We start from the raw sequence: 16367 nt of genomic DNA, 5'->3' as shown, positions 1-16367 counted from the left end.
AGCCCCTTCCCAGCTCCCTCAGCAATTCTCCAGCCCCTTCCCAGCTCCCTCAGCAATTCTCCAGCCCTTTCCCAGCTCCCTCAGCCTCTCCTGGGGCTCCAGACCCTTCCCAGCTCTGTTCCTTTCTCTGGACAAGCTCCAGCCCCTCTTTGTCCTTTCCAGCACAGGGGACAGTCACTGCCCTGCTCCTGTGGCCACTCTGGGGCTGCTACAAGCCAGGTGCCTTTGGCCTCTTTGCCCACCTGGGCTCACTCACTTGCTGCTGAATTCTGGAAAGAGGATTTACCTGAGCTGGTGTTTATTTATTTTAAGAAATAAACAAGGTGTTAGTGGTTTTAAGGGCATCTGCTTTATTTTTATTTTCCAAGCAGTTCCACCCTGAGGGGTGCACACAGACCCACTGCACTGTGCAGCTCACCTGAATGTTGGACTGGAGCAGCAATGCACTAAATTGCACTTCTGGCTACTTCTAATTATCCTAATTGGATTACTCTGGGCCTGCTCAGCTGACAGGTAAATACATTAGATTAGCTCTTGACTTCCCAGGAAACACACAGCATCTCCCTGGCAATTTTAACAGCTGTAGTTTTATTTCCTTTCCCATCACAGATAAAATAGATGGTGTAAGGTCTAGAATAATTAAAACAGGACAGGCAACACTATTTCCCTGTTTATATGGCTGTTACAGGTCTTTCTCCCTGTTGTGGCTGTGTCAGGAGTGTAAAGATGTAAATCTCAGGTTGTGTTTCAACACCCTTTTGAGTGCAGCTCGTACAGCCCATGTGCCTGGAACAATGAAATAAAAGAATGTGAAATAAAAGTCGATTTTTGAGCAGAAGAGTGATGTGAACAGCGAGCTGAACCTCTGGCTGAGCGAATGGTTGCTGAAATGTCATTGTTGAAGGTTTCTCAAAGTTTTATTTAGCAAAAACAGCAGAAAGGTGCACTAGAATAAAAATTGAGACTAAAATTCCAGGGCTAGTATTACCAAAATGACACTTCCAATTTTATTTAAGCAACCAACCCATTGACTTTGCTTGCTTTGACTAAGCTTCCCTCAGAAATTCCAGTGACACCAAAAAACAACGGAATGAAAACCACCAGCTTAAAGTGAAATCTCATAAAATAAATTGGTTTGGGTTGGAAGGGAGCTTAAGGACCATGCCATTCCAGCTCCCTGCCATGGCAGGGACACCTTCCACTCTCCCAGGCTGCTCCAAGCCCCATCCAGCCTGGTCTTGGACACTTCCAGGGATCCAGGGGCAGCCACAGCTGCTCTGGGCACCCTGTGCCAGGGCCTCAGCACCCTCCCAGGGCAGAATTCCTTCTCAATATCCCATCCATCCCTGCCCTCTGGCAGTGGGAAGCCATTCCCTGTGTCCTGTCCCTCCATCCCTTGTCTAAAGCTCCTTTTCAGCTCTCCTGGAGCTCTCAAAGCACAGGACGTCAAAAAGCACAAAAGCAGGTTGTTGCCCCAACACTGAGGTGGCTGTGGGCATCACTCCTCCACAAAGAGGAGCCGACTGGAGATCCCAGAGTCATTTAGCTCGGAAAAGACCTCTGGGATCATCGAGTCCAACTTGACTGATCCCCGGCTTGTCCCAAGCCCAGAGCACCAAGGCCCCGTCCAGGCGTGGACACCTCCAGGGCTGGGGACTCCACCACCGCCCTGGGCAGCCCAGAGATGACCCTCTTGGCGCTGCCAGCTAAAATGTGAGGCAGCATTTCACATAAAGTGTGAGCGTCATTCCCACGGGCGATAAAGCCAAGATGGAAGCGGGTGTGTGAGAAGGAGCCCTCGGGAATGTCAGGGGACGGCACAGGGAGCGATAATGGCCGCGCCATGGCGGGAGCGCGCCCGAGCCGGGCCCTGCTCACCGTTAACAGGCGAAGCGCCCGTTACTGAAACTTTGGGGTGAATTAGCCCGAATTTGGGCTCGCGACTTCATTAAACGAACCGCGGCGGCAGCTGCCCGCGAGAGGAGGGGAGAGCGCTGAGGGCGGAGCGGGGCGGGGGCCGGGGGAGCGGGGCCCGGGGGCGGGCGGGAGGCTGGGAGGAGGAGAAGGAGGAGGAAGAAGAGGGGGCGGAGGAAGAGGTGGGAAGAGGAGGAGGAGGAGGAGGGAAGAAGAGGCGGCAGCAGCAGCAGCAGCAGCATGGCGGCCGGGCGCGAGCGGCTGAGCGCGCCGCCGCCGCCTCCTCCTCCGCCGCCTCCATCTCCTGCCGCTCCCGAGCCGGAGCCCGCGGCCCCGCTGCCCAAATAGCCGCCCTGCCCCGGGTCCTGCCCCGCCCGGACAGCGCCCGGCCATGGAGCTCGCCAAGCCGGCCTTCCCCGCGCTGCCGCAGGCCAAAGAGGACTCTGAGGTGAGCGGGAGCTCCGGTCCCGGCCCCCCGCACATGCCCGGCCCGCGGCCCCGCCGGGGCTTCCCCTCACAGCCCTGCCCGCCCTGCGGTGTCTCCCGCGCCCTTTCCTGTGGGATCCCCGCTGGGATCCATCTCAGGCCGCGGGTCCGTGTCCCGCCCTGTGCTGGTGACACCCCATGCGACCACCGACCGCATCCTCCTTCCCCTGGTCGCTGCCGGGCTCTGGGGGCTCTACGGCCGTCGCAGACCCCAGGCCCTCCGGCATCTGCCCTCCCCGGTGCCTCCGGCCTGGAAGTCTCCCACTATCCCAGGTTGCTCCAAGCCCTGTCCAACATGGCCTTGAGCGCTTCCAGGGATGGGGCAGCCACAGCTGCTCTGGGCAGTCTCGCCACCCTCATATTCAGGGAACGGATCCCCCCTGCTTCATCTCCTTTGGCTTTTGCCCACCCGTAGCGGCCCCCACTCTATTTTATGTCCTCTTTTCTGCGTTCCGTGTGTCACAGCCTGGCTGTTCCCCGCCCTTTCTCCCCCTGCGTGTCCCCCTGCCTTTGTGAGGCCCCGAGCCGTGTCCCTGTGTGAGCAGCCCCAGCAGGGAGTACCTGCGTGTCCCTGCCGACCTCTCGGTGCCTTCCTTCTCCCCAGCCCTCCACGGGCGATCCGGCGCTCGGGTGAGTCCATCGGGGAGGTATTTTCACGGTGTTCCAGAGCCAGGACTTCTCTGCGGACGAGGACAGGTGGCAATGTGCGCTCAGACTGAGCTGTGCGCTGTCACAGCAGCCGGGGCAGCGCGGTGTCTGATTTCTGAACTTGGCTGAACTCCCCGGCGCTGACCCTGGACGCTGCTCGTTTGTTTTTGTGTGTCACAAACCCCCCCCGAGTGTCCCCCCCGCCGGACTTTGGTGGCCTCAGATACTTAATTTGAAATGTCACAGCCTTCGTGAGGGAAGCTGAGAGTGTCTGAGCTCTTCAGACGTCTGTAGATTGTCGTGCATTTTCTAAACATCAGCATTTATTTCTGTTTGAACAGCATTGCTTAATGCTGTTATGGTGCTAAATTACCTGAAATATGGGAGTGACTCTTTTTGTTTTGTTTTTGTTGTTAAGATTTAATATTCCCCATCTCTTCAGAGCTCTGGAGGTGTTGCAAGTCATTTAGTTGTTCTCACAAAGCTGTAATCACTTTGTATCTCAACACAAATCATCTACCACCCTGTGAGGTTTATAATTTGTTTGTTTTAAAATATCTTTTCTTCCTGGAGAAACAAATCGTGTTATCCACATTTTTGTCTGAGAATGGTTAACTAAATTAGCCTGGATGGCTTTTCATCTAAAATGGCTAAAGAGGAATGTGGGGTTAAAATAAAAATGAAACCAGAGTTCACTGCCAGTCTAACAACTCTTAACTGATGGAAACTGAGATTGTAATATAGTGTCTTTCAGAGTAGCTTTTATTTTGGGCTTTTTTTTTTTGTGGGCTAGCTCTAAATAATATGATGTGTAATGTGTTAGAACTTTACATAGTGGGGGTTTTCAAGAACTGATTCTAAAAACTGTAAGAATTTCTTTTCAATATGCTACATTTGTGTCTGACTTGATCTAAATACAAGATCATGTAAATAAATTCCAAGCTCTGCATACAAGATGATAAATAGTTGGAGTATGTGGGGGGAAAAAGGAAAGTGAAAGCCAGTGGTGAATGTCAAAGTTCTTGTGGAGGTAACTTGTTAAAAGCAAAGTGTAGGAGACTTAAGCCCGGTTCTTATGACAGTGCTTTGAAAAAGCAAACTGAGGAAACTAAAATCATTCTGCCCACAAAATCTAGATTTTCCTGGAAAGCAGAAGATCCATTCTTGTGCATTGCAGCGAGGAGGCTCTTTAATGAGGAGTAATCCCTAATATTTCAGGAAGCTGGCGATGGATGGTTTAATGCTGGCTTGGCAGATTTGATTTCAAGATACTGGGAAAGGGAGGAGGGAGAACTTGGGGAATCCCTGGCTGACTTCCTGCTGCTCAAAAGTGCAGCTTTGTCACTTCTTTAACTCAGCCCAAGTGCCACCCCCAGCTCCCTTTTCCCAGCTGACACTCGTAACCATGTCACAGCTTTAATAATAATTAAAATGAAAGCCAAATCACTGGTTGGCTGCACAACATCCCATTCCTTCCTGGCACAGGAGGAGTGTTGAGGGGAGAGAGCAGTGTGGATTGACTAGGGCAGGCTGCAGGGATGTGCTCTGGATAAATAGGTCACTTTTCCAGCCTGGATGTTGTTTGCCCTATCCCTAATCCATAGTGTGGTGGTTGAGATTGCTGGATTTTTAAACCTCTTGGCTGTTCATACTTTTGGGAGCTTGGGAAATGCTGGAAAACCTGGAACTCGTCATTCTGGCAAGGCTTTTCTGTTTTCTGCTGGGAATGTTTGTGAACTGTGTGTTCTTTTACAGTCTGGTGATAGTGAATATCATAGTTTTATGAGTAATACTGATTAGATGTGATGTGGAACCATTTCTAAGCTTAGATTTTTATATTATTTTTTCCTAAAATCAGCACATTTTCCAAGGTCAGGTCTCAAATTTTCTTAAATTCGAGAAGTTCTGTGTTACATGTTTATACTGGGAGGAAAAAATACAGCTAAAAACCCATTAAAAAGGGGCAGGTTAATAACAATTAGTACATGTTGGCTTATTAACGCTGAGATATCTTAGTACTTCTGGTAAGAAGGTCAGTAAGAACTGGAATAATTGAAGGAATTTAATAGAAATTAGTTTCCCATTAAATTTTAAATGAAAAAGAAAAGAACTAGGATATATATAATGAGAACACAGCAACAATTACCAGTTTATTTCTTTGTTAAAACATATTTGCTTGCAATCAGGCTGAGCAAACCAAGTATTCATGATGTACTTAGAATTTTTTTAGGACTCTCCATGGGTTTTGTAATTAAATTAGCAGCCTATTGACGAAGCAGACATATCTGCCTTTTTATTATGCATAAAAGCTGAGTTCTTTTTAGCACATGGGGTTTTTCTTAAAAAGAAATTTACATTTTTGACAGCTATATTTAGTCTGAAATGCTAATGTATTTCTGACTTCTTTTTTTAACTATGAAGTGATGCAGCCCATCTAAAGGTGGAACAAATCTATTAAACTTTTTTTTACTCTCACTTTTGGTAGGCAACACAAATAAACCCCTTAAAACACAGCTTTTTCCCTCCTCTGCAGACTCTTTAAAATAAGTAGGAAGCCTGTATCATTAGAATTATTTTACCTGCCCACATAATAGAGCCCAAAAAATGGAGAACAAATGCTGTGTTGTGCTGGGAAATGTAAATCAGGTGACAGATTTTGATCACAACTCTGTGGGATACTATCAGCCTGCTTTGCATAAATCAGAAAAGTGCTCTGTGGCAGCTGAAGTTCAGCAGTCTCTCAGTCCTGATTAATTTGTGCCTCCCATCCAGGCAAGGCCTGGTGGGATCCACACAGGCTCAGCAGAGCAGTTTGTAGAATTTGGGAATTAAAGCATGTTTGGGGTTTTTTAGCTAAATGAGGACTGTCTCAGTATAGCCCAAGTCATGAATTGGAAAAAAAGAGGGGCATGAAAAAGGCCATTCCTGCACCATTATAAACAATTCTGATAATCTGAGTGTGTGTGGCACTCCAGGCACTTGGCTTTGTGCTTCCTGATAGCTGAAGGATTCTGCCTCCACTGCTTTATTTCCAATTTTATTGGGGAAAAAAAAAAAAAAGTCTGATGAAAGTTTTTATCAGTGCTGCTGATCCTGTGTGCTGATGGTATTTCATGAGGTGTCTTTAGGACCAGTGTCAGAGAATGGGACAAATAGGAATTGTTTTCTTTCTACTTTCCATTTCTACTTTTCCTTTAGTTTGACCTTTTATCCTTTTTCTGTGGCTTGTGTTTCTCTCTGCTAAAATAACATTTCTTTCCCTGTTGTCCTTCATTCCTTCCTTCCTCTGTGTGCTTGGTCATCCCCACCTGCTGTTATTCCTCTTCTCCACCTTCCTGCTTTTGTATTCCTTTGTATTTTCAATAGCAAAAACGTCTCTGGTGGTGCCTTCCCGCTGTCTGAGTGCTCTTGACAGACACACAGAATTCCCTGTAAAACTCTTGCATCGTTTCCTGAGTGTGGTGGCCATGGGATGGAACAGCTGTGCAGGGTGACAATGTCACCTCCCCCTTTCTCCAGCCCCTTTCTTCAGCCCTCAGCCACTTTTGGGATAGCAGCACTGTCCAAACATTCCTTAAGCTCTGCTCATGTTAGTGCCACGCTCACGCCTTCAGGGAATTAAAGGATTTGGTTTAATTTTGTGTATTTTATATACTTGGACCACGATTTTTATCTAGGGAAAAAAAATATATATTTGGGCCTGCCATCATCAGGTTGTTTTAGGTCCCTTCCAACTGAAATAATTCTATTTGTATAGTAACCCCCATATTTTTATTATAACTGTCCAAGAATAGGAAGCATGACTGAAACTGAAGACACAACCTTTCACTTCACTCCTGTTTGTAGCTAATTTTGAGGCTCTTAAGTACCACGTTTCACAGTGATAGATGTGACAGGTTTTGGTGATACTCAAATATTTTCCTTGAATATTCTTTCAGTGCCTCATTTAGTTTGTCTGCTTTCTTATTAAAATGTGGCATGTGAGCGTGCTCTGCTACTTCTTGACTATTTCAAGATTTCTTCTGCAGTCGTTCCATTTTACAAATACTGATTTCGATTCTTGTGCAGGTCCTTGATGATAACATCCCTCTCCTCCACTTTGTTGGGCTATGTAAAATAACGTGTAAAACGCTCTCAAACCCAAGGTGTGATCTCATTTCATCGTGTGAATGACACTTGAAGCTGCCAGGAATTAAACCTTTGTGTGGAGGTGATTGTTGTGGGAGCAGGACCCAGCCACAACCCAAGCTGCAGCCTGGGCAGGGGGATGATGGTGCTGCTGGCAGTCGATGTAATCCTGTGCTCTGATAGAACCAGGCTGCAATTTGAATTTCCTGTGCAATGCTTAAAGGCAGAGCCAGGAGCTGTCTTGGCCAGAGCAGAGGCAGGAACTGGAGCAGGTCAGAGCCCCTGGCTGGCGCTGCCGTAACAGTTTCTGCTGCTCCAACTTCACAACTTGTAGCAGGTTTGGAGAAGAAGCTTGAAGTGTTAGAGGGAAACAGCTTCAGGCAAGAGGATTCTGACAGCCCTGGATTTTTGAGGTGCTCAATCCATCCTGCAGGAGTCCTGCTGGGATGAACTGTGACATGAAGAGAAATCTGTTTGGAGAGGGAAGTGATGCTATAAATCAACAACAAAAAGGCTGTCTGGGAGTTGGGGAAGGGTTGGACACCTGGAGTGGTCAGGGAGGATTTACTGGGAGCTGTGTGCAGCTTTTCCAAAGGATCTGAGTGATGGTCTGGGAAGCAGGAGGAGTCATTGTAGGGGATGGGTGATGCTGAGCAGGTGAAAAACAGCAGTGTAAATCTAGAGGAGGCTTCCTGATGTCATCTCCTCTAACAACTAATTGGATTTCTTTTCCTGGTGGTTTTTGCACCATCTCTGGGAGCTTCTCCCTTCACCTGGGCCAGCCTGTGGTTTGCAGGCTCTATTAATTATAAGGCAGCAGGAGTTGAACCATCCTAACTGGGCTTGCTTTTCAGCCAGAGCTGAGCTTTGACAAAGACTGGGGATGCACCTTTTATGTGTGAAAATCAGATGGGTCTGCAGACTTCAGCTGTCAGTGAGGGACCAGTTAAGCTGTGTCACATGGATCCATTTCACTGCATTCCTTCTGGAGAGGCATATGCAGCTTGGCTGTTGTGTTTAAAAACCACATTCTTTGCTTTGGTACAGAGTCTCAATGTCAGGGCTGGTAAACTAATTTAAAAAATCATATTTTTTTTAGATTAAGTCCTAGACAAGATCACTCTTACAAAAAAATCTTCATGTCACTTTTTGCCATTAAACTGTTCTAAGGAAGAACAGGTGTTGCTGTGGCAAAATATGGACAAAATAACCCAAACTGCTGGCAGAGCTGCTTGTGATGTAGTTTGGATATTGGATACCACAAAGCTTTTTGTAGTGTGGACAAGTCTTACCTATTAATTCATATTTTCCATTTATTTCAGCTGGAGATTGGCTGTGGATGGGGAAGGGAGGGCTTTGGAATGTGCTTTATTCCCCCTTGTGCATGTTTGAGGAGATCTGTCAGAAGGGAGTGGCTCATCTTAAAAACTTTGGAGTTCTAGGGATTATTTTTTTCACTCCATCTCTTTGATGTCTTGCAAGTATTGATGAGTGAGACTTCCAGTGAGTTGTCACTTGTTCTGGAGAACCTCCCAAATCCTTGGCAGCAAGGAATGCTGTTCTTCCCTCCACCTCTGGCATCACCCTTTGTTTTCTTAGCAAAATTCTTGCATTTGATCTGATCAAAAGAGAAGCTTTCAGTTGTTATTTGCCTGCTGGGTGCTCCAGACAGTGTGGAAAACCTGGCTGATGAATATATTCCTTAAAATGGGACCTGTGCTTGGCTTCAGTCTCCATTAATAGATTGGGTTTTTTTACATAACTTTGCATAACATTTGAATAATCTGGCATTGTTGGTTTTGAAAGCCTTGAAGAGCTGTCAGCAGTCACCAAAATCACTCTTTCAGTAGTTTGTGTACTTGTCTCAGATTAAATGTTTTCCTTAAACACTGTCTTTCAGAGAGTCATTTTGCTGAATCTCATTGGAAACTGTTCTTTTTTGGCTTCTTGGAGGGTGCTGAGGACCAATGTCTGGGGCCTGTAGTGATATTTTTTTTCTTGTTCAGAACATCTGTGCTGTCTCTTGGGATTTGGTTCCCTTTGGACTTGCATTGCCCAGTTCTTACCTATTTATTTTGCACAGTTTACAGCTATTTGAGCTAAAAAAATCCTGCCTCTGAAAGGAATATTTGCAATGTGTTGTTAATCCAAAATAGTGATGGATGTGTGTTTTCATTGTGCTCCAGATTAAGATTTCTAAATTCTACAAACAGTAATAAACCCAGTAAAGTACTTTCATATTCCTAGAGTGCAGCCTAAGTTTTTCAGTGTTTATTGCTCTTAGGCTTGGTTTTGAACTTGGACAATCCTGGGGTTTTCTGGCTTTTAGAGGGGTGAATGTTGCTTTTGTGTACAGAGGAAGCCAGCAGCCTTGTGCTGAACCCTCTCAGGCCACCCTTCAAAGGATACAGTTCTGTAAATATCATCCTTTTGTCACAGCATTTCTCCTTTCTGCTTCCAGGAGTTTATTATTCCAGCTGGAACATGCAGAAGTAATTTAGCTACTTGTGTGTCTTCAGCAAAGCCTATTTCAGTGCATTTTATTTCCCTCTTTGTGCTGCCACTTTAGGTGCTGTCCAAAGGATTGTCTGGATTGGCTTAATGTTTGTTTGCTTTCTTTTCCAGAATAACTTTACTGATACCAAAATCCTTCTTAATTCCACTACCAAGAGCTGGAAAATCCTCCCTGTGCACCGTGGGGGTGTCTGAGGGAAGCACAGGATTTTTGTTGTGTTGGTAAAAAGAGGTTTAATGTGAAATTAATGCTCCTGGGACAAGTGTAGGTGCTGAGGTGAACAGTACTGCAATTTAAGGAATTCTTCCTGCTGTAATCTCACCCTCCCTTCCCAGCTGGAGTATTTGGAGTTTAACTTCCCCATTCTTTTGAGGACATCAGAACATAGGGGAAGTTTCTTTCTTAGCTGCTGGTGTGTGTGTGAATCAAACAACAGAGTTATGTAAATAAATGTATGCAGCCTATTGGATATATTTGACTATTCCCTTTTTTTTATTTTACCTCCAGATGGTAACTGGGATCTCAGCTCCAACTCCTTCATGTGTGAGGGTCAAGGAATGAGTAAGAGCCTGTTAATAGAGGCCAGTGGGAGTTGTAGGGAAGGAAAGACAGGAATAGTCTCTGCCTGAGCAGTTTTCTGCTCTGCTTTGGCAGAGCTCACAATGGAGCAGAGGATGGAAATGTTGATCCTGGCGTTTGCTCTGGGCAGCTCTGGTGGTGAATGGGAGCTGAACCCTCCCAATCCTGGGGGTCTGGGCTTCTGTGGAAGGGGGTGTTGGGCTGAAAATGCCCAGCAGGATCATGGACACAGGTGTTTTATTTACTGGGTGGGATGGGGAATAGTGGAGATTCACTCATGGCTTGCTGTCATCACAAATTTCTGGAATTGTTGCAGTTGAATCCTGACTGTTCAGTCAGAGTGGGTTGGGTGAGGCAGTGTGGATTTTAAGGGAGTTACCTGCTCCACTTGTTATCTTCTGTTACTTCAGTGGCTGCAGGAATGCATCAGCCAAAGGAATTCTTCTCTGACCAGTACTGAATGTTCTAGAGCTTTTTTTCCTTTCTCTTTCCCCCCCTCACTTCAGAGTTTCTCAGCAGAAAGCTGAGGTGTGGATGTACAGATGATAAAGACCTTTTCCAGCCTTAAAGATTCTTTGTAGAATACTCAAGGTTTCTTTACATTAACCTTCCAAGTAGTTTTCCTTGCACTTGGGTGGTGCTGGCATCCATGTAGAAAGGTAGCAGGGAGCTTGTACAGAACTTGTGATTATTTTCTATAAAATGCATGTACACATCTCTGCCTGAATGTTTTTCTCTGTGGTGTATATATAATTTTTTAATTTTTTTTTTTTTTAAGGATTGGACCTATCCCATGAGGAGAGAGATGCAGGTAGGACACTTTTATTTAGTATTAGTTAGAAAAACCCATGGAGCATTTAGTGGGGAGAAAAAAGAGCTGATATCAAAATCAATCTTCACCTGTAAAGTGTCAGGCAGCACCATGGGAGACAGAATTAATTAGTTAATTAAGGTGAGGATTTGCTAGCTTGGAATATATGTGTGTTTGCATCTCTGTGCAGGTACTAAAACAGAAATTCTCCAAATATCACATTTGTCTTTCTGATTGATTTTAGATGATTACTAAAAATGTATCAGAGCTTTGCCTTTTACCTTAAACTTGGAAGTGTTCTCCAGTGGGATGGACAATTAAAATTTTCCTACCATGGTGTCCATTTTAACCATAAATGGTTAAAAACTGATATTTTCCCACTGCTAGGTCAAAGCTTGAAGAATTTCCATGTGTGTATCTCTCTTCTTGAGAGCAATTTGGAGTTAATTACAAAACAGGATTATAAACCACATTTGAGGGTTATAAACCACTTGATCTGGGGCTGGGTGAGATTCAGGAATCAACTTGGAACTTGGTTCAGACCAAGGACTTTGTTCCTGCTCCAAAACAAGATCTCCAGCACCAAGATCATGTTTCTTTTATCCTGCCAAACCATTTTTTTTTTAATCTTGTCCTGCTATAAATGACATTGATTACACATTTCAGTAATATGTAAATTATTTGTGTCTGAGTGAAATGTGTTATTTCAAATCATTTGGAGTTGGTATTAAATGTCTGTTCTTCTCCTGCCTCCTAGGAAATCTTACCTGGGTTATTTTTAGGCCCATATTCTTCAGCTATGAAAAGCAAGGTATGATTTTCAGAATATTCTCTCACAGGGAAGCTTTGCTGTGGTGATTTGATTTGTTACTGTGGAGATCTGCTGGAGTGTATCTATAGAGGTGCTGGAACGTGAAAAATGCCAGAGTGGAAGGAATATGTGGTGTATTTGTGGGATGGTCTGAGCTATTTGCATTAAAATTGAGTCTTAAATATAATTTTTTTTAAAAAAAATTAAACCATTTGAGACACTTTATCCATTCCTATTTCCTTTGCTAAAGCATTGCAAGACAAATAGAACTGGTCACTTGCACATAGACATGAAAACAAGGAAAATTAAATCTACAGTAGAGTCAAGCACTGCTCAGGCACAGCTTGGCTTTGCAAATTTGCCTCATGGTTGAAATGATCTTATTTTAATGGTCTGATTTCAGCAAGAATCCAATGCTGGCTGCAAATTCCTCCCTTATTTAGGGACTTGAAATTTTTGAAAGGTGGGGAGAGACGAACAAGTTCATTGAACACCTTCTTCTATTGTCATTTTTTCTTTTGAATTCTAGAAAACCAGCTCAGAATTTCCTTGCTGTAGTCCTATTTTGTGTTTAAGCACAGCTTTTCTTTTTATTACTGTCTAATAGATGATGTATAATTTTAAAAAGATATTTTTTTTCTTTCTCCACAGCTACCTATACTCCAGAAACATGGAATAACCCATGTAATATGCATACGGCAAAACATTGAAGCAAATTTTATTAAACCAAACTTCCAGCAGTTATTTAGGTGAGAAATGATCAAGATTCCTTTGTTTTCCTTCTGTTCTTTCCAAATATTTTCATGTTGTCAGAATTATTTGAAAAATGTGCTGAGGTGCAGAAAGACTTTAAATCCAAACCATGAATTTTTATTCATCCTGAAGGAGTTTGTAAATTAGAATTATCCATAGTTGGCAGTAACTGTTTTCAGTTTGAAGTGAAATCTGTCTGGGGGTCCTTTCCTCACAAGGTTCTTGGTTGAATTTCTGGAGTTTAGAGCAGGAATTAAAGCCAGGGGGTTGTGCTGGGTTCCTCCTGCAGTTGGAGGGGTTGTAGCAGCTCCCAGGAGCAGCAACTCCGTGGTGTTGTGTACTCACAGGAAATTCTCATTGCAGGTATTTAGTCTTGGATATTGCAGATAATCCAGTGGAGAATATAATCCGATTTTTCCCTATGGTGAGTAGATGGATTGGGAAGGGAATTGCCCAAGATACCACTTTGACATTTGGGATTCTCAGCCTGAGGCACCTGGAAGTGCTGCCAGCTCTTGACTTTATTATTGACACTTTAATAAGTGCAATTAACTCCTTTTTACAAGTATGGAAACAGGTGGAGTTGTAAGAGCTGCTTCTTTTTATGGTATTAAAAAAAAAGAAATAAAAATTAAAAAAGACTAGCCTCAAAACAGATTTGGTTATGAGGGAATTCTGGGGTCCCTTGGCCTGGGGGAAACTTCTATTTGAGCCCAAGAATATTTACATTTCTTGCATCAAATTCAAAATATTAACTAAGTTTTATAGTGTCTTAAAACATATTTGCTGCAGAGGAATTAAAAAGTAACTTGTAAATTAAACAATGCTCATTATTGGAACAAACCCCTGGTTTTGAACTGTGGGTTTGTATATTTAATTTAATTTGCAACTGAACAAAAAGATTTTGTTCCTTCTTCCACCAAAAAAACCCAGCAGAGCCTTCAGTGGTTTTGTACTGACAATTTTAGGAATAATTTTTAAAAAGGAAAATAAATTTATTTATTAAATTTATTTATTAAAAGAAATACATATGTCCAGTTGAATTGAGGTTTAAGTTTACATAAAGTGCATTATTGTCACTGTAAATAAAGACTGATATAAAAATTATACCAAATTTAGGTGTTATTAGTACTTGCACTTAAAATAATCTGGAAGTTTGAGTCTTGTATTTTTTTTTCTTTTCAGACTAAAGAATTTATTGATGGAAGTTTACAAAGTGGAGGTAAAATTAAATTAATTTTCCCCTCATTTATTAAGGTATTGTTCAAGCCTTAAAACAAACTTAGGGATATGTTTTAGAAGCTCTCAAATATGAGCTTTTCTTAAATTTGGGGGGTTTATTATGTTTGATTTGAACTCCATTAGACAAATTCAGAGTAATTGTTCTTTCCTTTTGTCTCTAAGTGGAAAATCAACCTCTGGGGTTGGGGTTTTTTTCACTTGGAACACAGCTGAGTTCTGTGTATGAAGTTTTCTTGTCCCCTGTCTAATGCAGGAGCTGAAATCTGCATTCTGTCACTCAGAATCCTCCCAGGAGCAGGAATCCCAGTTCCTGCATCCCAAAGGACAGATATTCCAGAAATTCAGGGTCAAGGAAGACAACACCTGTTTTTCTTGGATGTGCCTTGCTGCTGCCTGGTTCTTCATAACATATTTCAAAGAATTTTATTCAATTTATACAAATATGGTTAATTTGGGTTTTTTTTTTTTATCTTCTCAGGAAAAGTTCTTGTCCATGGGAACGCAGGGATTTCTAGAAGGTAGGAAATGATCCATCCTGATATGAATATTTTTAAACAATTAAAATACATTTTACTAATATTTATTTGTTTGGGTTTTATTTTTCCAGTGCTGCCTTAGTTATTGCATACATAATGGAAACATTTGGGGTGAAGTACAGGTAAGAAGAGCTATTCAGGTTTTAATTCAGGTGGTGTGAGTGAATAATGATTTTGGAAGGAAGAGAAACTGTTGTGTTTTCACTCAGTCTCAGTTCTTTACCTAAGACTTTACCAGGGGCTGTAATAATAAAATTATTCTATTTTACTTCACTGCAGTTGTGTTTACACCTTATTTTTTTTAAAGAATTAGGGCACCAGCCTCTATCCATGGATAAAACCTTGGGAGAGACCCCAGGGGCTGTTCTGAGCCTGTGTTGAACAGCAAAATGAGCTGAGCACTGGGGTGGGCAAACAGAATTGTACAACTGCTGCTTCCTGCTTTGGCCAAGCAATTGCAGTTGTAAAAACCAGCTCTGGGCAGAGTTTAGAGGTTCTGAAGAACTGATAATCTGAAGGAAGACTCAAATTTTTATGTATTTTTCATTGAAATGTTTTCTCCTCTTTTTAAGGGATGCATTTACTTATGTCCAAGAAAGAAGATTCTGTATTAATCCTAATGCTGGATTTGTCCATCAACTTCAGGTGACTTTTTTTTTTTTTTTTATTCCTGATCATAACTGAAAAGCCATTTAATGAATCATCTTCCTGCCAAACAGACATTTATACAAATATGCTTCAAGGAAATGTCAGGAGCAGGAGTAAAGCTTGGGAGGAAGATGAGTGGGCACCTCAGTTCCTCAGACTGAAGCTTTGGACAAAGCAAATCCAGGAATGGAGGAGAAATAAAAATCCTGGTTTGTGCAGTGATTAAGAGGCTCTGAAATGTCTTATTTGGTGTTGAAGGAGCTGCAGAGGAAATGTTGTTTGTTCCTTAAATCCATTTCTTTAGTCATCCTTGAACTTTTCTTTTCCTCTGACTTCCTGATGGTTTTTGTCATTCATGTCAAAGCAGCAAAGAATTCTCCTCCTCCCAAATCTGTGCCTGAATATGAGATATTCTCTGAATTAGCCCTGCTCATCCTTACAAAGCTTTATGCCAGAGTAATTCCAATCAACATTTTTGGACCTTTCCAGGAATATGAAGCCATCTATCTAGCAAAATTAACCATCCAGATGATGTCACCTCTGCAGCTGGAGAGATCCCTCTCAGTCCCACCTGGCAGCACAGGTGAGAACCTTCTCCTACCGGGGCTGTGAGGTGATTTTTAAGCAAACCTTTAGCAGCAGAATCCCAAACCCTTTGGTGTTCAAGCCTCTTAGTTTAAACTTTAATGTGAAGTGTTTAAATATCCTGGTTTTCCATGGCTGAAGTTGCCTCTTGCCTGGTGCAGGGAGTTTGAAGCGGATGCACGAGGAGGATGAAGACCTTGGCACCATGCAGGTGGCAGCAGCACAGAACGGGTGATGGCTGAGGACAAGCACTGGTTGTAGTGAGAATTCCTGCCAAGAAAGGTGAAGGAAACTAGGGGAAAAACAAAAAACAAAACACAAATTAATGCAAAACAATGAACACACATAGCTTCTTTTCAATTACATGTTGCTTTCAGATGTAAATCTGCCTCTGCAACACACTAAGCATCATTTTTAAGATGTTGGACTTCTTGAATGAATAGATGGCACTGATTGTTTTACTCCTTTTTTACACTTTACAGTTTTATTCTAAACCAAGATTTTTGGACTTGCAAAGAGGTATTATTGCAATAATGCACTTTTCATACTTGAAATTTCTTTATTTGTATGATATAAAGTTATTACTTTAAACAAAATGCAAGCGGGGGGGGATTTGTTTATAAAGTTATTTGTGTAATTTATAACAAGAGACTTTAGTAAAGAAAAAGTTTGCTAAAATTCACCTTGTTCTCAGTATGTATTTACCAGAAA

General features: G+C 42.9%; 1 protein-coding gene and 1 long non-coding RNA gene across 2 annotated transcripts in view; one reads left to right on the top strand and one right to left on the bottom strand.

Annotated features, from left to right (window-relative positions):
• Nucleotides 1-3156, bottom strand: part of LOC107205752 — a 4353-nt gene extending 1197 nt beyond the window's left edge. The window contains exon 1 of the long non-coding RNA XR_001522110.3: nucleotides 2962-3156. This is a non-coding gene — a long non-coding RNA (uncharacterized LOC107205752). The remainder of the gene's footprint in view (nucleotides 1-2961) is intronic.
• Nucleotides 2123-16338, top strand: STYX (serine/threonine/tyrosine interacting protein). The gene is made up of 11 exons (XM_015630573.3): nucleotides 2123-2362; nucleotides 11049-11081; nucleotides 11839-11892; nucleotides 12544-12641; nucleotides 13009-13069; nucleotides 13831-13867; nucleotides 14366-14405; nucleotides 14495-14545; nucleotides 14996-15068; nucleotides 15561-15654; nucleotides 15818-16338. Exons 1-11 carry the CDS (start codon nucleotides 2306-2308, stop codon nucleotides 15889-15891), a joined length of 672 nt encoding a protein of 223 aa, XP_015486059.1. The 5' UTR covers nucleotides 2123-2305; the 3' UTR covers nucleotides 15892-16338.
• Nucleotides 16339-16367: the final 29 nt, after the last annotated feature.

The sequence above is a fragment of the Parus major genome, chromosome 5 (genome assembly GCF_001522545.3).
Source record: "Parus major isolate Abel chromosome 5, Parus_major1.1, whole genome shotgun sequence".
In the NCBI taxonomy this organism is placed as follows: Eukaryota; Metazoa; Chordata; class Aves; order Passeriformes; family Paridae; genus Parus; species Parus major.
Note: the sequence above shows the minus strand (reverse complement) of the source record. Positions and strands in the feature narration are given on the sequence as shown.

What these genes read in the sequence shown, in the direction of transcription:
- STYX (XM_015630573.3), top strand. Translation starts at nt 2,306, where the DNA reads ATGGAGCTCGCCAAGCCGGCCTTCCCCGCGCTGCCGCAGGCCAAAGAG. An exon ending in TGGAAGTTTACAAAGTGGAG is followed by an intron (nt 13,868 to 14,365) that starts GTAAAATTAAAT and finishes TTATCTTCTCAG; the next exon opens with GAAAAGTTCTTGTCCATGGG. An exon ending in AACGCAGGGATTTCTAGAAG is followed by an intron (nt 14,406 to 14,494) that starts GTAGGAAATGAT and finishes TTATTTTTCCAG; the next exon opens with TGCTGCCTTAGTTATTGCAT.